This window comes from Colias eurytheme, chromosome 4 (genome assembly GCF_061535395.1).
Source record: "Colias eurytheme isolate Ceu_HAF_F1 chromosome 4, ilColEury1 Martin Lab GWU primary, whole genome shotgun sequence".
Lineage (NCBI taxonomy): Eukaryota > Metazoa > Arthropoda > Insecta > Lepidoptera > Pieridae > Colias > Colias eurytheme.
In genome coordinates, this window is record NC_142983.1 from 11,311,454 (window position 1) to 11,332,181 (window position 20,728).

Sequence of the window (20,728 nt, forward strand, 5' to 3'; positions counted from 1 at the left end):
TACATATCCTTGTGGGACACCAACTTTTCCCATACCTTTCTAGTACCGTGTGAGATGTGGACGGTTAAATCATCGGTATCACAGATCGGGTAGGGGTGCCCGTTGCGCTGGTAGCAGTGCACGGTGAAGCACATAGTTTCGCCGACTGACTGCGGCTCTTCCCAACCCCATTCCACCTGGAAGACGTATTATTATTCAAAAGAATGAAGCTAAAATTATACAGAAAACGGATAAAATTGTATATTTACAAATTGAAGTTATACATTTAACCACACCCTTAACCAAACTATGTTTATCTTAGAATGCTAAAGTTCTCACTATAATTCGTGTTTGCAGTTGCAATCTGTAATATCATCAAATAGTTATCGCGACCATAATATGAATTTGCCAGTCAGTTCAATTCGGGGCGTAAACTGTCTGGAAATAAGAAGTCATAATTTACATTAATTTTGACTTTCCGTAAGATTCTGTTATTTGCATTATTATTCAAGCACTCATTCTAATTGCGAATTTAGATTATTTATAATTATTCATATTAATAATTATTATTTAGTTGAATTTCAAGACATAGACTACGTGTTAAAACCACAAGCACCCTTTGTAACAGAATACCTTACAACTGGGCGGGTGCAGATATTTCCCCGTCACGTACTGAAGCAGCGAGTGCTTCGCCTCCGGGGCCAGCGACGGCTGCGTCATTGCAGCCAGTGTCACCAGCCCACATACTGATACCGATACTATTAACATCCCTCCTGAAATTTTTATTAACATCGTAAAATATTTGATATTTAGGTTTGGCATCGTCTTCTTTTCTAAATTTTTCGACTGATGTATCTTAAACAAATTTAGATCATGAATCTTTAAGCCAGATAGTACGTAAGCTCCCATGATTTAATGCAATTTTAATAGCATAACAAGTTGATTGTTGAAGCCAAAATCTATTAAAGCGTTTTATTATTTTTGAATTCAATAAGCCGCAAAGCTGAAGGCATGTGAATAAGTACAATCTATGATATTATCTATCAGCTCACCCCACGTCCAAGCGTCTTGGTGCTTACTGTTTTTGACCACAGTGTTCCACAGTTCGTTCTTTAAGGCTTGCAACTCATCCTTGCCAGTTGGCAGACTCTGCCGCGCGAGAGACCACGCGTTAAAGTCCTTTGAGTCTATGACATGCCGAGCTATGGAGTCTTCCAGCCAGTACACATCCTCTAAGGAGGATACATCCAGACTAAGTAGCCTGAAAAGAAAAAAAAATATTAGCTAATTATATAATGCTTTAAAATAATTCTAAAATCTGTACTACTAACAGTTCGGTCTGTATTGGTAATTAAAAAAATGAAATAAAAATATGCCGTCGTAAAATGAGTAAATAAAAAAACGGTGAAAATTTTTTAGATACGCTTTGTATCTTTTCAAGTTTCAAGTATATTTTTATGAACTTAAAACCACCTTAAAACAATCAATTAACAGATTTCTACGAACTGACGCTGTTGTTTCTTGGGCAGAAGAAAAACATCCATAATTTTCCATACCCATAGTCTTTAAATAACAATACAACCGAACTCAATACATCGAAAATCATTAATCAAGCAACATTTATATTTTGCGAGAAATATAACAGTCATTACTTATCCGTAACCATAATATCATAAGTCATGTCGTAACACGCTAAAGTTCCAAATACACCCTATTATTGGGCTTACCCATTATTTCTATTCATAGATCAGTCGACACACAAGATTAACCCTAACCAAAGGCCCATTAGCCAAATGGGCAGTGACATCATGCGCGTGAATTTCAGGTGAATCGGGTTAACGTGGGTCGAATTTGGGCCTGTCCGTATCCTTTTAGATCGCTTGTTGAATAATGTAGAGCGGAGAGTGCATCGCATTGTTAGCATTCTATTGTTGGTCAGTGATAGAGTAACGTTTAATAAATTTTTGTGACGGTTTCTGTTCAATTCAGAGGCATAAAAATTTTATTTCAAGTGTTATTCCATTCTTTTGGATTGGATTTTTCTATTTTTCCTAAACTATAAAATCTGTTAATGTAAAATAGTATCCTAGTAAAATTTTCATTTTGAAATAATATTATCATTGATAATATCAGAACTTTAATGAATAATCATTTTAACAACTCCATCGGCTTTGCCATTGAAAATAGCAGCTGTGTAAATACTAAATAACCAAATATTCCAATAGTATATTTTGCACCAGCACACAATAGCTATATAAATTCCACAAACATTTCTTTAGCGAAATTTTAATTAAAATCCCAGAAATTTTTAATATTTTCTAAAATCACTTCGCAATTAAAATGAATAAGTGTTATTTAAGGTGAGTCCGCAATTTCTATTTTTCGTTTTTATTTCCAGACTTTTTGTATGAAATGAAATGAAACTCGGCGCGTCGGGTTCAGCGCTTTATGAAGATCGTACAATGTCTGCTTCTAATATTTTTCACAGACCAACTAAAAACGTAAGCAAAAAACGACTGAAAAGCCTAAAATAAAAATGTGAAATACAAAGTGCACCAGAAACTAAACAACACCCAAAATTTGGAATTCTTAGCTTAGATGTATTGGCCGAGATCCTATAATATTTCGTCAATTCGTACTTGCTCTAGAGTTACATAAGGCAGACATGTTAGCTGGCGCGTCTTTCTGTGTTATATTTCTTTAAAACATATCGCACCTTTAACCTTATACCGAATTTACAACACAATGTACTATTGTATCCAAAAGCATTTTTCATCCAAAGTTAAGCGCAATCATCATCATCATTATAATATAAAAGTGAAATTGAACACAAAATCCAACAAGAATAATGGATGTACATTAGAATTCGCGCCGGGGCCGTCCCCGAGGGCGAATATGAAGATAAATTGTAACGAAATTGACTGTAACATAATGTCTGCAGAGTCATGCCTAAAGGATTTTGTATCCATCGCTTTTCATAATATGCTTACACATTTTGTACCAAGATTTTAATGGCTTTCTAAAATGGAAGATTAAATACAGTTACACACGTACAAATATCCTTAAGTTGTCAGACACGAAAATCGTTATTTTATATAATAAGAAACTCATGAATTCTGAATCCTACACCTACATTTTTCTACGATAAATTAAATTTGAAATTGAATCTCGTGTTTTTATTATTGCAAAAATAAAACTAACAAGGTCATTAAGAATTTAGGATTGTGAAAAATTTATATAGGATTATAATTCAAGTTTTATGTTGGATAAAAAGCCCTTTACTTAACTTCTCAAATTAATCATCTATAGAACAGTACAAAATACAACCAGGAGCAGTTCTACCTCATACCAATGAGATGACACCATTAATTGGGCAGGATAGCCTATATTGCCTACACGTCTCTTGATTAAATGTTGATTGCTGAATGTTTTACGGATGAAATTTTACCTGATGCAATAGTTATACCTATAGTCACTCATGAGTTTATGACTGTATGCATAACTATTGCACACCTTAGTACATATATAATGCATGGTAACAGTGAAATGGAGGTCATTCTGGCCAGAGCTAGTTTAGTTTGCTACAATATTGACTAGACCAACTTGGTGAGCTTGATTGAGTGCTGAATGCAATTGTTGAAACGTAGTTCTATATGTAGTGATTTGTAACATATATGGCAAAAATAAAGTTAGAACTCAAATGATAATAAAATTAGATTGAATAGTAGTTCTGTAGCGACACCATTTCCTACTATCTTCTACTACGTTCCTCCACAGAGATCTCTATCATGTATTTTTTTTATTTATCTGACAATTTACTATACAACACCAATAGAAATGTAATTACCAGTACTCAAAAAGAATCAATACAGAAAACGATTAAGATTACATTATTGAGGGCGGCTTGCGCAACATTTGGTCTAAACAGAATTTAGTTAAATGCGTTTATCTTGCTAAATATGTTTAGCCTAAATACAATTAAAAAGGTCTTGCTCATGTCCGTTTGGATGGTAATTTAACTAATCGTAGTTAGGGAGTCGGTAAAGCAGTTTCTTGCGTTCCTTTTTACGTTTTCGTGCGTTGTACACATGTTGTACACTTGACTTAGAGCAAAATGGTTGCATTTCTTAAAAAAAAATTCGTGAAATGGACCGACGAGCTTTCATTAATAATAAGTACATTTCCTTACATGTTGCTGGTTTTTAAATGTGGGGCTATTTGCTGTAACAAAATTGTAGTGGTTTCTTTCGTTAGACGAAACCTTCTGAAGAATTTGTCGTCCGAATACATTCCAAATAAGTCTGCTCTCTCAAACAATTCCCTCGGTCTGTTGATATATTCTATAATCTCCTCATCGTCGTCATAATACAATTCCCACAAATCTATCTTACAAACTTCCTACCGAACTCTTAAAATATCTTTTATAAAATAATAGTAAACTTCTATAACCTCAAAATGATGACGCGCGATTGACTACTAAACGTATTTAGCGACGCTAAATAGCCATCTTTGGGTATTTAACTTTGACAGTTCGTTAAACGTGATTAGTGCCTAAATTTTTGTTGTGCAAGACGCTAATTATAATTAGCAGACTAAATGCGTTTACGTCGCTCTTAAACTGTATTTAACGACGATGCGCAAGCCGCCCTTAGTGTAATGGCAATTCAAACATCCGAACCATCTTGAATAAAACACAAAACGGGGCATAATGAAAAACGGAAACAAAATGAGAAATCTAAATTATTCCAAAGAATAGCAGTTTGCGATACCGTCCCACAGCCGGGGGCGAGGGACGGGGGGGATAATGAAGAAAGCGATTGTTCTATCAAATATTCAATCGGCATGAATACTGTAGCGAGCCATAATTTTGCTCTTCTTTACCTATAAGTACGCTTTAGCTATTACTTATTAGCATTGAGATTTCATGAGTTTGGCTATTAGCTTATTTGCAGACTAATTGTTATTGAAATATATGAACGGTTTATCCTTCTTTGTTGGTATCATTAATTAATATTGCAAGATTAATTGTTATACATTTGGCTATTTGCTTTTTTATTTGGCGAAACAGTAAAAATGCTTTTAGAGCGTCGTAGAATGAAAAATTGATTTTCCCGTAAGCGTCTAGTGTGTACTATGACTAGAACTACTATGAAATTTCATTAAAAGTAAAAAAAATCATCAACATAATACTCGTATCCAACTTCCATTATTGCTATCCAACTTATATTATAAATGCGAAAGTTTTTGATGATGGATGTATGTATGATTCCTCTTTCACGAAACAACTACTGAAACTGCTAGTTGAGCTAGTGGGTATTTGTATAAATTCGAAATGTTGTTTGAAATATTGGTTATATTGTAAACGGTACGATTCAGAACACAACCACTGAGAAGTTTTAATACTTCGACAAAACTTGAAATCGCATTAAAGTTTTCAATAACATCTCGATAACAAATGTTTTCTCATAAACTTTTTTCACACCTTCTTTTTAGTTGGAAATTTCAATTTTTTTTTAGATACCTCCAATACTTCGACTTGCGGAAAATTCATTCATATTAGGTCCAAAGGAACTTAAAGTCTTATAGCAGTACTTATTCCAGTATGGAATAGTGAAGGAACTACACACGTCGACTAGCGCCTTAGCTTCGCGTTCAGTATTAGATATAGATACGATAAATCTTCTATATTGCTTTACTTATAAATATTTAGATGCTTATTGTTTTGCTAAAGTTAAACTCTATTGTTTTCTTTATTAATCCCTTAAAATTAATTTCTTATCAGCCTTAATCCGACGTAAATCGGAGTAAAAGGCTGCCAAAAATTGTGCGAAAAGGCCGGCCGCATAGTTAACTCATCAATGAACAGCACAAACCTTATATCACATTGTAGACGGAATAACGATAGCGCGACTATGGAGACTACACGCGACATCTATCGGCAACGTTCAACAGAGCATTTAGACCAAACGAACATAGAGCTAGAGCATTATTTCGTGAGAAAACTTCGTTTAGCGTTGTTTAGTATTAGACCATTGCATAGAATCTTTTAGAACGCACTGAGAACAACGAAAGAACGCTCTACGCCTGTTTACACTAAAATAACTTGACATTATGGGGTTGCAACGAGTATTCGCATAGGATTTTCAGGATATATAGATATTTCAGGATTTCAAACCATCTTTGCAGCAATTTTCATCCAAATCGGTTTAGTTGTTTAGACATGAAGAAGAGACACAAAGACGAACAGATAGAGATACTTTAGATATCATATGGAATGCATAAACTAGCTCACTTGAAAGCTTTTTTACACTGTCAAACTCAATCGCATAAAACATACCTAGGAATGATCGTGTGCAAAGACCGCAGAGTAGTACGTCTGCTTCACTGAAAGACAGGACGCGTTCATATAGCGAAGAAGTATTTGGCCGTTATGATATTTTTTATTTTTTATTTTTATTTTACAAGGATAGCCAACAATTGTTAACACTAATTATAGACATACAAAGAGAATGCAATTTAACAAATCAAGTGCAACAAATTAATTATAGGCTAACACCACATGCCTTCAAAAACGGTTATGATTTAAGAACAAACAAAAAAAAAAACTGATAGCTACACAAAATAACGTTTAACAATTATCAATAAAATATCTATTTAAAAAAAATAATGTCAGTCATATTAAAATAAAATCGGAATACAAAATTACAATTTTAAAATATTAAATTAAAATACATAAAAACCAACTTATAAATTCATTTTTTTTATATAAATAATATCTAGTTACATAAAAATAAAGTTCGACAGACATAATTAATTAGCAATGTAAACATTCATATTAAAAATAAAATCGGCATTCAGAAACAATTTTAAAGTATAAAATTAAAATACATAAAAACCAGCACAAAAATTGAATTTTTTTTTATATAACTATAATAATCTCTACACAAAAATATAGTTTGACAAACATTAGAAAATATCTATTTAAATAAAGAATGTAAACATTCATATTCATATTAAAACAAAATCGTCATTCAATTAATTACAATATTAAAATAAAAAAAAAATAATAATAATAATATAAAAAGATTACAATAAAATAAAATATTAAAAATTATTTTAATACAATTATTTTTCCTTGAAATATTTGAGAGAAGCATTATAGAACTTAACCACACTGTCTGCATTTATATCTATAAGATCACAGTATTCGTTTAGGGATTTAGATAATCTGCCGATGGGTGAATTTGCCCCTAGGACCGTTCTACGTAGCGGCGGACACAGCGGAGTAATACATTTACGTGGGTACTTGGGTGGAACGCGAAAATTTATCAGATGTAATATGCCCGGACAGTTAATTTTATTCCTAAGAATTTTAAAGAGAAACAACATATCGGGGGTAGATGGTTAAAAAGAGCACACGTGTTTCTTGAGATTTAAAAGGTTTAAAATAAGTATTTATTTACATTTTGGAATTAAAACTAGTGTAATGCTGGTTTAAAAGTTTGTACATACCAGTATAAATATCCTTTACTATTTCACACAACTTTTTGGCAACTATATTAAAAATCATAAGAAGTACAATATGGATGACATTAAACACTCAGTGGCACAGATGTCTCAAATGTTTAAGGACAGAATGGAAGATTTCCAACGTCAGCTAGATATGTCATCACAAAATCCTGGAAGTCCTAATCCTAATTTATCATCTGAATTTTACATGTTCAGAGGTCTTGTCATGACTTCTCTTAAATGCATACAATCACAAGTTGATATGCTCTCCAAACTCTACGACAAGCAGGAGATGAGAAGCAGGCGCAAAATTCTACTTGTACATGGGGTTCCTGAGACTCAAAAAGAGAACACTGCCAATGTTGTTTCTAAAGCACTCGGTGAACATGGTGACATCGCTGACATATCCAAAGATTTCAATGAATGCCATAGAATCGGTCGTGCATTGAATAATAAACCAAGACCTGTTCTCATAAAGTTTAAAGCTCTAGAAGTCAGGAACCGAATTTGGTTTTCAAAGACCAACCTTAAAGGCTCTGGCATAACCTTATCCGAATTTTTAACTAAACCAAGACATGACACGTTCATGGCAGCCCGCCAGCGCTTTGGAATTTCTAACTGTTGGACAAGAGATGGAATCATTTTCATAACCAGCCATGGTAGGCGCTACAAAATCTCTTCCCAAGAGGAACTTGAGGCTATCCCGGGTCCTGCATCTGATTCTGCTCCAATATCTGCTCGTGCTCCACAACAAGATAACGCTAAGGATCCCGTGGCTCCAAATATTCGTACACGGCGCGCACAAAAGAAGTAATCTTGTTTCCTTACTTTTTTACTATTTTCTTTCATTTATTTTTGTTTTCTTTTCATAATCATTCTGTTTTACTTGAACATATTATTATGAAGTCAACCAACTATCTTGTAGTAACTTGTATTTTATAAATATTATTGATGTCTTTGAATTAACTTCCACACAAAAATTTCTCCTATATAAAAACACTGTACTTTCACTTTAATCTGTTTTTGTCTTTTAAGATCATTAATGGTAGGTAGATATTTAAATAATATTTTTAACTTAACTTCTATTTGCTTTCTGTATGACATGAGACATCTGAGTAAAGTTTGTTTTATAAATGTCACCCATCAGTTGTCAACTGTCATTAATTTTTCAAGGATTTGACTACATGTCTTTTTGCACAATTGTTTATAAAAATTTCTTTCAGATGCTGGTCAGTACAAACTAACCTTATATTTTATTGTATATTATATTGTATATAGACCGGGAGATACTGACACAAAATTTCGAGTCATTTGTAACAGGATGGCGGTTCTACAGGGGTCTTAGTACGCAATGACAAAAAGAAAAACGATGGTGTGAACGCTGGTACCGGCGGCTTAGTCGCGTGGGCGTTAGTCGAACTCGTCGGAAAAATAGCGAAGTCAAACGATTTGTAACACAAAAATTTTAGAATTTACCGATAGCCCATAAAAAAGAAGTAGGCGGTAGTGTCATGCCATACTTTTCCGGTGTGACTTACAGCCCGCCATACCGACGCGAATGTGTTGATTTAAAAAAAACAATTCAACCATTTGTACCAGGCTAACTTTTGCACAGGTAACCATCGTCGTGCAGCCATTTACGAAAATCGCCATGCCATACTTTTCGGACGATTCCAAATGGTCGCCATACCGCCGAAAATCTGCAAATTTTTTTTTTCGCCGAACCATTTGTAACACTCTAAATTTTTTTTTCAACAACTCCTGAATGATTATAAATAGAAGTGTGATAATGCCATACCTGTGGGAGGTGGCGAATGTGTATAAGATTTTTTTTTATTGTATGATTTTATTCGTATTTTGAACGATTTGTAACAGTATGGCATTAATCTTTCCTATAAGTTTGAGGTTTAACAAATATAAATACAAAATTTCAAAGATCTAGGTGGTAGAAATCTTCACTTCTATAAATTAATAATAAATTTATTTATGAAGTATGGCAGCACTTTTTCCCCCTACTAGAAGTATGGCAAATATAATAATGGTCACATTTTATCAAATACTCTCCAAAAATCCAAATGCAATACTGGTACAAAAAGTTTGGCGAAAAAAAAATTTTTTGCAGATTTTCGGCGGTATGGCGACCATTTGGAATCGTCCGAAAAGTATGGTATGGTGATTTTCGTATATGGCTACACGACGATGGTTACCTGTGCAAAAGTTAGCCTGGTACAAATGGTTGAATTGTTTTTTTTTAAATCAACACATTTGCGTCGGTATGGCGGGCTGTAAGTCACACCGGAAAAGTATGGCATGACACTACCACCTACTGCTTTTTATGGGCTATCGGTAAATTCTAAAATTTTTGTGTTACAAATCGTTTGACTTTCGCTATTTTTACGACGAGTTCGACTATCGCCCACGCGACTAAGCCTCCGGTACCAGTGTTCACACCATCGTTTTTCTTTTTGTCATTGCGTACTAAGACCCCTGTAAAACCGCCATCCTGTTACAAATGACTCGAAATTTTGTGTCAGTATCTCCCGGTCTAATACGTAATATTATATAATAAGTATTAGAATAATCAAATAGTATTTATTAATCATATTAAGTATTTTTTTATTTATTTTATATTTTAATATATTATATTCACATATTATATTGTAGGTAAACGTTGTTGCTTTATGTCAATCATTACGGATACTTCCAGTAATGTATCGTACGATACTGCGGATTCAGACAGTAGTTACTACAGCACAAGTTTCGTCCCTTTAAATGAAGCGCTATCAAATGTTTTCTCCGATACTCCAAAAACCTTTAACGTTGTCCATATTAACGCACAGAGCATTCCGGCTCACTATACTGATATGCTTACATCGTTCGAGTCAAGTAATATCCACGCTATCCTCGTCTCCGAATCCTGGTTCAAGCCTTGCCTATCCTCTTCCTCATATTCTCTTCCTGGCTATCAACTTATTCGCAACGACCGTACCGGTAAAACTGGTGGTGGCGTTGCGATATATCTCCGATCTCACATACCCTTTTCTGTTGTTAGCCAGTCACCCCAACCTCCTCCTATTGATGCTGCAGAACATCTTCTCCTTGAAGTTATCCTATCCCACTCCAAAATACTCCTTGGCGTTTTCTATAGCCCTTCCTTGTTGATTGACTATTTTCCCTCTCTGGACGCCACTTTTGACAAATACATACCCTTATATGATAAATGTATATTCATGGGAGACCTAAACACATGTCTCCTTAAAAAAGACAGTCGTTCTAAAAAATTGCTGACTGTAGTTGACATGCATAACCTTAGTCTGCTTCCACTCAATTCCACTCACCACCTCCCGAACTGTGCTCCTTCTCTCCTCGACCTGATCATTACATCCTCTCCCGATCTGGTGTGCAAACACGGACAACTCCCTGCTGACATGTTTTCCCACCACGATCTCCTGTACCTTTCCTATAATATCCGTCCACCAAAAGATAAACCTAAAACCATCTTACGACGTAATTTTAATGCTATTGATTATAATGCGCTCCAAAACGATGCCTGTAAGATTGACTGGTCTCCTCTCCTAACATCTACTTCTCTAGACGAAAATGTCTCATACTTTAACACCTGCCTAACAAATCTATACGACGTGCATGCACCGTCTAGGAGGATAAGAGTGAAGCATCTACCTGCACCCTGGCTAACAGAAGAATTGAAAAGTTTGGTGAAAGCCAAGGCTCGAGCTAAGGCCAGGTTTAAGCGTGCGAAATCTGATTTAAGCCGAGAAAAATATCACAAGATAAGGAATCGTTGTAATACATGTTGTAGAGACGCACAGAGACGCTATTTCCATGCTTCTGTGGAGAATGGTGATCCCCCTGTCATATGGAAATTTTTAAAAACTTTAGGCATTGGAAAACAACGCAATGTGTCTAATACTGCGAACATAAATCTTGAACTACTGAATCAGCATTTTTCTAATCCTCATTTTGTATTTAGTAATATAGAGAAACAAATGACATTAAAATCGGTTTCCCAAACACCAGCACCGGATTTTCCGCCCTTTATGTTTAGGCAGTTTACTGAGAGTGATGTCAGACGCAGCATATTGTCCATTGCGTCGAATGCAGTTGGTTGTGACGGTATTGGTCGTAAAATGATTATACCTATCCTTGACCTCATAATTCCTATTTTAACAAACATCCTTAACTTTTCATTATCCTCAAGTACATTCCCTAAGTCCTGGAAAGACTCCCACCTTATACCTTTGCCTAAGAAAATTAATCCTTCTTCCTATTCTGATTATCGTCCAATATCTATCCTGACCTTTCTCTCAAAAATCCTCGAAAGATTAGTGCACGAACAACTGCAAAGATTTCTAAACCTGCACAATCTTCTAAATCCTTTCCAATCCGGTTTCCGATCCGGTCATAGTACGACCACTGCACTAGTCAAGATCACCGACGACATTCGTTATGGAATGGATAATAAAAAGCTCACTGTCTTAACATTACTAGATTTTAGTAATGCTTTTAACACAGTAGACCACGACGTACTCCTAAGTCTTATGCGTTGTCTCAACATATCGTCTCCTGTAGTTGACTGGTTCTCCAGTTATTTACACGGGCGACGTCAACGAATTTGCATAGATGAAGTTGTTTCATCGTGGTGTGACGTCAGTGCTGGTGTTCCTCAAGGCGGGGTTTTGTCCCCCTTACTATTTTCCATATTCATTAACACTATCTCAAGTAAACTAACATGCGACTACCACATGTATGCCGACGATCTGCAAATCTACACCCAATCAACCCTTGACGATTTACATCTTGCCATCAAATTAACTAACAAGGATTTGCATAACGTTGTAACTTGGAGTGCGGCTTATGGCCTACAAGTAAATCCGTTAAAAACCCAGGTTATAATAATTGGCAGTCCTTCTCTAATTGCAAGGGTGAATTGGGTGAATCTCCCACCTATTACAGTTAACGGCACTTCAGTTCCTTATAGCGAAACTGTAAGGAATCTGGGAGTATACTTCGACAACACTCTTTCTTGGAAACATCATATCAGAGAGGTAAGTAAGAAGGTTTATGCAACTGTGGCGTCTTTGCGACGCTTACAAAATTTCCTCCCTCTCCCTACCAAAATTTTACTAGCACAATCCCTCCTTTTGCCCATACTTGACTACGCCGATGTGAGTTATGTCAATCTCTCCGTAGACCAGTTAAACAAGCTTGAACGTTTACAAAATCTCTGCATACGATTCATATTTGGTCTACGGAAATATGACCATGTATCTGAATTTCGGTCTCAACTCAAATGGCTACCGATCCGATTTCGCCGGGATGCTCATGTGCTACATCTTCTTTATCAGGTACTGTTTTTCCCGAAAATGCCGAAATATCTCAAAGAAAAGTTTGTGTTTAGAGGTAACAATGGTGAACCTGTTCGGTCAACTGAAATGCTCCGATTAATAATGCCACAACACAACACCAGCTTCTATGACACTTCATTCACCGTTCAGGCAATCAAATTGTGGAATGCTTTACCTGTACTTATAAAGAATGCACAATCCTTATCAAGTTTTAAAGCATTGGTGCGTAATTATCATTTCTCTCGCTGTACTTAATATAAATTATTTATATTATATGTATGAATATTATACTATTGTTACGTAACATATTCTTATTTGATTGTGAATATATATTTAATACTGTATCTATTATAATATATATTATATGGATTTATCTTTACGCAGGTAATTTATTTAGTGTTATATTTGTTTTATTTCTTTTATAAATATATATATGTATATATATATATATATATATATATATATATATATATTTTATGCTCTACCCTTCACCTTTCCTCTAATTTAATTTCTCTCCGTACGTCCGGTTGTCTGGAAGAAATCGCTGCATAGCGATAAGACCGCCAATTGTTGTAATGTATCCTTAGATTAAGTATTATTGTAATGATTCTAAGAGCAATAAAGTATTAATAAATAAATAAATAAATATCGCTGACATTAAATCGGGTTGATAAAGAGTGCATTCCAAAAAAGCCTAGACGTTCCTTGTAAAAGGACAGCTGCTTAGCTTTCCCTTTAGAAAAAGCTAAGTGCCATAAAAAACGTTTCTGGACCCTTTCCAGTCTCAACATGTGAGTGGCAAAGTGCGGCCTCCATACGATACTGCAGTATTCCAGTACACTTCGTACTAAGCTATTGTATAGCATAATTTTTGTACGCTCTTGACTAAAGTCCTTAGTGTTTCGAATGAGGAAACCTAACATACGCGATGACTTCTTAATGACTTGATCAATATGGGGCAGAAAGGTGACTTTCTTATCAAAAATTACTCCCAAATCTCGGATTGTTTCAACATTTTGAATTATCTCATTATAAATTTGATACTGCGATCGAATGGTTACGTTTTTACGGGAAAAACTTATATGGTAGCATTTTTTTGGATTAAGTTATATGATTAAATTATATGATATGTGTTTAAAACTTTACCAAAATTGTAGCTTATCGACGTGGTATTAATTATGCAATAGGTGATAATGTGGTATTCAGGCTATTTAGACCCCAGTAATTTAACCAATAGTACATAATATGATAATTTTAGAATGCGAATCATTAAATTTCTCAACTCAAAGACGGGTCAACCGCAAACGTAAGGCATTCCGTGATACTCGCCTATAGGTCACGTTAAATAAACCTCTATATTGCTAATCTAAACCATCTCATGCATATTTCATTTGATTCCCAACTCCAGCACAGTAATGATCGTAACATTCTGCATTCTGCTTATTCTCTAAAATCTGAAGTCTGAAGCAATAGATATCAGTTGTGAAGACGATCTTATTTTCTAAACATCTCAACCAGTCTCGATCCAATAGATATCACCAGAATAACAAGTACCAACCGCACTGCGACAGCTTTGCATAATCTTGCGACTTATGCTTTCATAGGGACTGTGGACCCTTCGGTTTATGGAAAACATTTTGAATATGTGAATTGTTTATGAAATTCAATGTAAATTAAGAAGAAAAATCTCAGACAATACAAAGTATACCCTATCTCTATATTAAAAGATGTGGTTTAACCCATTGAGCCCCAAGCGGCCCGATCGGTCCCAGACACAATAGATTTTCAATTAATAGCTTCTAGATGAAATGCGAACAATCTTCCAATTCTTTTTATAACCCGTACTTTGCAGTTTTAAACGGGACATTTTTCTATCCCTGCTTATATTTTAGATTCAATTCAAAATGTTAGTATACCTCAAAGCTAGATACAATTTCAATCGATGCAAATGTATCACAAAATAACAAGGAACAAAGCCTTCTCTGACAAACAATGTGTAAACGAATACATACACATAAAGAAAACGCATCAAAGAAATAACTCGCCTTATCGAAGTTTGCCGAAGCGCGCCAGAGGCGATTTGTAGAAACTTTCAAATACTACGGAAATGTTCGCAAACTTGTCCTCATACTGGCATACTAACAAGCTAGTTCTATATTTTGCGCTCCAGCTGGTTTTTTATAACTTTTATAAGGACCTGCAGCTATCTGGTGAATGGTGAGGTCAATACAGGTACAACTTTCTGCTGGAAAACTCGGAACTAGACTATAAAATACACATTGGTGGTGACTTTTTGAAGAATGACGGCAAGGTATAGGGATAGTGTATAGATTACGCGATTTTAACTAATCAAAATCGTATTTCTTTACCACTAAAGAAAATTTCCAAGCGCATTACTTAAGTCCATTTATAAAAAGCCTATGAAATCTCAGATTTGTAGATGGCGGTCATTTCAACGGTTATCAATCGGTAAGTTCATATTAAAAGAAGATTAGAAAAGAACTAACTTCGTATACACATGCTGCAGGGACCTGGTCGCGAGCCACTGCCGCAGCACCAACTTCTGCTGCAGCACCTGTGCAGCTCTGCGCAGGCGTTTCTCTTCCGCCGCCGGCAGCTCTGGAAGCCTGTCCAGGTGCTCTGGGGACGCACAACCTGATAGTGTGGATATTCCTGGAACAAAAATTGTACTGCTGATACCTAAGAATATATCTTTTCAAATTCAACTAGACTTTTTATAGTAGCGATTTTGGATCATAATCGTACCAAATATTTTAATATTTTCCACAAGTTCGGAAAGCAGCCTACATGATGAGTCGGCAAGAAACTCTCTTGTATAAAAAAAATAATAGAAACTGTACAAAAGACTAGCAATACCTGTATAATTACAGAAATGTTGTTATTATACTAATTAGCTGCCGAAATAATGATACTCGAATCGTGAAAGTTTAGTTATTGGGCGGAAAGATTCTCTCAAATGAGTGTAACAAATACATTATTCAAAACGTTGATGAGAGGCTTCTTCCAAAGTAAATAAAATGTTACCTACAACATTTCAAAAACCCTACCCAGTACCAGAGCTTTGTAAATATTATTAAACGAAAACCAATAGCATTTTCAATTTAATATCGCAAGTTGGCGCTGCGTCAAGAAGAAAAGGGAATCCATTTTTCAATGGGACTTTTAAAAGCATTACATCATAGCCACGAACAGATTGAGAATTCTTGTTTTATTTTCACTGAAAATATTTTCATTTTTTAATATCTTAAGCTTTATAGAAGAAATTGAAATCACCGCACCGAGGGGGATAGCTCGGCCCTGTGACAATAGTCTAACCATATAAGTTGGCAACTCTATTTGAATTTGTAATAATTTCTGTGTAATATATTAATATACTATTGGCTTTTTACGGCTAGATAAAAAATTGTAGACATGATATTTGTTCATACTTCCATCAAGTTCGATTTTGTTTTTCTATCGGAAAATAACTAACTTGAAGGTCAAGTCAAGGTAAAGAATGTCAATTATGTTAAAGTATTGTTTCGGAAAGCTTTTGTTTTGTGTTACATAAATAAATTCAAGTAATGTCTGAAACGTAACGAAAAATGCGTTTCTACTTTTCCTCAATGAATCAATTACATATATTTAAAATATTGAAATGGAACATAAAATATTAAATGATAATTTTCTTTTACTAATGAATATAAAATTATTTTTAAATGTCATATACAATTTATTTAGTATACATTCGTTGCATCTTTTGTTCCTTTCCCATAAAATCAATAAAATTATAATTTTACTCCAAGTCTAGCACACTATACAAACAATAGACCAAGACACTTATCCGCAGTAACTTTGTTGATAGACGGTTGCTAAGCAACGGCAGCCAAGGCTGTTCTACTTATCTAACCTCCACATTTAACCATTTCAGACGCTCAACCAACTTATGAAAGTAGGGTACTTAACAGTCATTTCGCCTGCAATTTGTAGCAATTCTGAGACAATTTGTAACTCTATTACCGCAGACTATGCTTTACGTATAGTGATGTCAAATGACGCATATAAGAACTGTGATTAAATACTGTGATAGGTAGAACTTCTATAGTTCTGAGCAACAATAAAGTGTTGTCAAAAGTCAATAAGCAAAATAGATTTAAAACTTTTGGCACACAAAAGAAAGGCACTTTATGCATGAGCGAAATCGTGTTATATCATAAGCTTGGCTTTTTAATATGTATTTTTTTTAAGAAAGAAAATTACACTTTTCAAAATTTCAGTTTTCAGCTAACATAATCGCAGCACATAATTCAGATCGCAATTTTAAAACCGCAATCTATAATTATTTTGATACGAAAATGCATGCAGCCTTCACCATCCCACTTTTGAATTAACAATTCAATCTGAAGTTCGCGCCAATAAAATCCAGGTACGTAAAAATTTCACACAATTTTCTGAACACCAACAAATATGGACGCCCGGGGCGTTGTCGTGGTATCCGGGACATGACATACAGTATGAAATGTCATGAATACATACGTTATAACGATCCAACGCAATCGTAGAAGGTAATATTGATAAGCCTGGATAATACGCGAGGATTAATTTGTATAGATTACTTACTACAATACAGTGAGGTATTATATATTTCGATGGAAAAATACACTTAATTAACCAATTTCCAAAGTGCTTCTTAAAGAATAAACTTACGAAAGCAGAAAGTCACGCCAGACATTTCTGTATTTCCTCATCTTACTTTTGTTTCCTCAATCTCAATTGTATTGTTTCAAAGAAAAGCCATTTTAATCAACTTGTACGTAATTATGAACACAATACATTTTATTAAAATAAAGAATTTATTTATTTATTATATTTCGAAATAAACTCTTATTAATATGTACTCGAGGTAAAGAAATTCGCACACCCTGTACATATTCAATGTGGTTGCCGAGTAGGCCTGAATAAATTACAATCGATATTATCAAAATAACACATTATACGAGCAGAACTCAGTGAAAGAATAGAATCAGTCATACAAACCCATTTCAAAAAGTGTATACTTTATAATTGTAAAATTTAATAAATTAATGACATGAAAACTTTCTATTTAGAAGTACGAATACATTTATCTTAAATTTTCCCTCGACGATATTAATAAGTTTTTCTGAATTCTGTAATATTCTTTATACTCTTACAAACAAGCAAGGTAGGTTTTTATTTTAAGTGGGGAAATCTTGCATAGCTAGAAGGATAGGAATAGGTATAGGTACCTACATTTATTTGTGCTTCTTCCTTACTACTTCCGTCATAATTTAAACAAAGCTATGGCCTCACAAGTCACCGTGTTACAAAGTGACTTTTTACAACTTTCCACTGGTTTCTCGCGTGCTGTCACGCGAACCTTCCTGCAAAGCTCTACTGGCCTTGCGGCAGTATTGACTGACGACCATACGTGAAAAACGTTATTTCAATACGGAAGGATTTTAATAGGAGTTTTTTTACTCATGGTGTCGTTAATTGTTCAGGAGTTTTTGGAGTGAGGGGCGATTTAATTATTAAAATGATTATTAATTTACCTAGATATTTTTATGCTTACTAATAATAAAGAAACCTATTTGTTTGCTTGTTTGATTGGTTTTAGTATCATCTATAACCTCAGATACCACTGAACTAATATTGAAAATGTATTGACCAAAAGAAGGCTATATGCCTTATGCCTTACTGGAATAGGCATTTTTGAACCCATTGAGCCCCAAGCGGCCCGATCGGTCCCAGACACAGATTCTATTGTGTCTGTGGTTCTGGGGCCTGAGTTATTAATATCTCGGCTCTATCCGGATTAGAATTAGACATTAAACACCCTTCGGTTTGGTTCGTTTGCATATTCAAATAAGCCTGTATAAGTACTCAATCACGTCGCATAATTCAGTCACGCATCCCTTAAATCATCGCTCTCTAAAGATAGACATTATTTTCATACAAATTGTGACATTTGCTCCACAGTTCCATATTTTATAGAATGATTTTCAGTAATCTATATTGGGTAATATGAATAAATATAGCGTATGGAAATTATAACTTCAATCAATAAGTATTCATCATATTCATCAATCATCTCTCACTAGATCTAGAAGAAAAGAAATGTAAGGAAAGACGTAAGAAGTAAATATGTAAATCCGAGTAGCATTTGACATTATAACCACTTAACAAGTAACATGACCTTTGCTCTTAATATATTTGTGTGAAATCTTGAAATAGATACGTTTGTGAACAAATGTAAGAAACACGACAAAATGAATAAAACAACAATCTTCTGTTATAAATACTACACGGTTTTTTAGTCAAATAATATTTCTAGTGGCGCTGGCTGGAGAATGGACGCTTTTGCGTCGACTTGAGGAAAAGCCCTTGAGATCTCTTAAATGTTTGCTTTTGTTATTTGTTGCTATACGTGTATTTGTTTAGAACACGTCTTCATATATTTTTCCTCCAGTCTTTGTATCATATTTAAAAGTTAATACATATCTAAGCGTTTGTGGTTTCTATTAGGTACTTTTGAAGAAATCTCTTTGTCTACTTTAATTTAAATTATATGCAAATTTTATGATTGTGTCAAACGATAAATTTTCTTGAACTCATCGATAAGTCAAGAAGATATTAAACTCGTACTATCTACAATTTAACTTGTGACAGATCTAGATAGTCTCATTCAAACTTTATGTCGGCGATAAGTGGAAATTTTCAAGTACCCGCTTAAATTGCGATTAAAATATACGTACAAAGAGATATTTCAACTACACATATTATATTTTATATACCTTCATGCCTATCCTATAAGTTACAACCTAAAAGCTTTGAATCTCAATTACCAGAGATAATCTGCAAGGCTGTTTTGTAATGTAGCTTTGTTGTCTATATATTGGAAGTATGTTGAACATTCAATACGTTGTGAACTTTAATTGGAAGCTGAAGCTGTAATCGATATGTTCTCTTGTAGGTTATTTACAATCGACCCAATTTAGTCGCTCGCTTGTCCCATATTGGATTTTGTAAAGTATTACTCGTTTAACACTTTCAATATTACTTTTGGGCGAAGCATGTTGAACTTACTCAATAATAAATTGGTAAACAGTTTCTCGGAAAGGAAGGCATCATTCAGAATTATATGGAATTTGCTTTCAAACTTAAAACTTAATTAATTAAAAATAATTAATAAAACTTAATCATATTCGATTTTGTTCACACAGAAGTATCTTATAAATGTGGAAACAATTATTATATATTGATTTATTTACCCCCGAAAAGGAAACAATATCCGGTCTTTTATGAGATCGGTCTCTAATGAGATGAAAGAAGCTCAAATACTATGAGTAGGTATAGATAATTGTTACTGGCTTAATAGTTTCCTAGCGTAGGAAGCTAGCCGTCTGCTTCTCTTTAATCACAACTCCAGATCCAATTTAGATCTAGGCTCAAGACAGTCAGAAGACTGATCACCAGAATTTAATGCGAAAAGCAACTCTATAGCAAAGAATTAAATCTGTACCGTATTATAAAACTTTCCCTGCTCTGCCCGTAGCGTACCATACCATTTTAATCACACATCAAACTTGTGTCTTTTTTTACTGTACAAAGTTTTTTAATCTACCATCGCTAAGCGAAAAGGGACCTCATTTTCTTTGCGTAAAGTAGAACAGTATTTAATTAAAAATAAATCACAGGCAAACTTAATATGGGAAAGATGATGCATATATCGTTTTAGAGTTTTCCACGACAAAGAATTTGTTTATATAATACCACTGACTTATTAATATTTTTTACACATTACTTTCCGTTAAATAAAAAAGTTTTAAATATAATGAACATGACTTTAAATA

The 20,728-nt window shown here is 34.3% G+C and overlaps 1 protein-coding gene across 1 annotated transcript in view; it reads right to left on the bottom strand.

The window, feature by feature from the left end:
* The window catches only part of LOC149909224 (apoptosis-resistant E3 ubiquitin protein ligase 1), a 36,285-nt gene that overhangs the window by 9,703 nt on the left and 5,854 nt on the right, over window positions 1-20,728 (bottom strand). The window contains exons 2-5 of the mRNA XM_090120262.1: window positions 15,362-15,527; window positions 1,032-1,240; window positions 613-752; window positions 36-176 (exon numbers count right to left, since the gene is read on the bottom strand). Of these exons, the coding sequence (XP_089976388.1) occupies window positions 36-176; window positions 613-752; window positions 1,032-1,240; window positions 15,362-15,527 (656 nt within the window). The remainder of the gene's footprint in view (window positions 1-35; window positions 177-612; window positions 753-1,031; window positions 1,241-15,361; window positions 15,528-20,728) is intronic.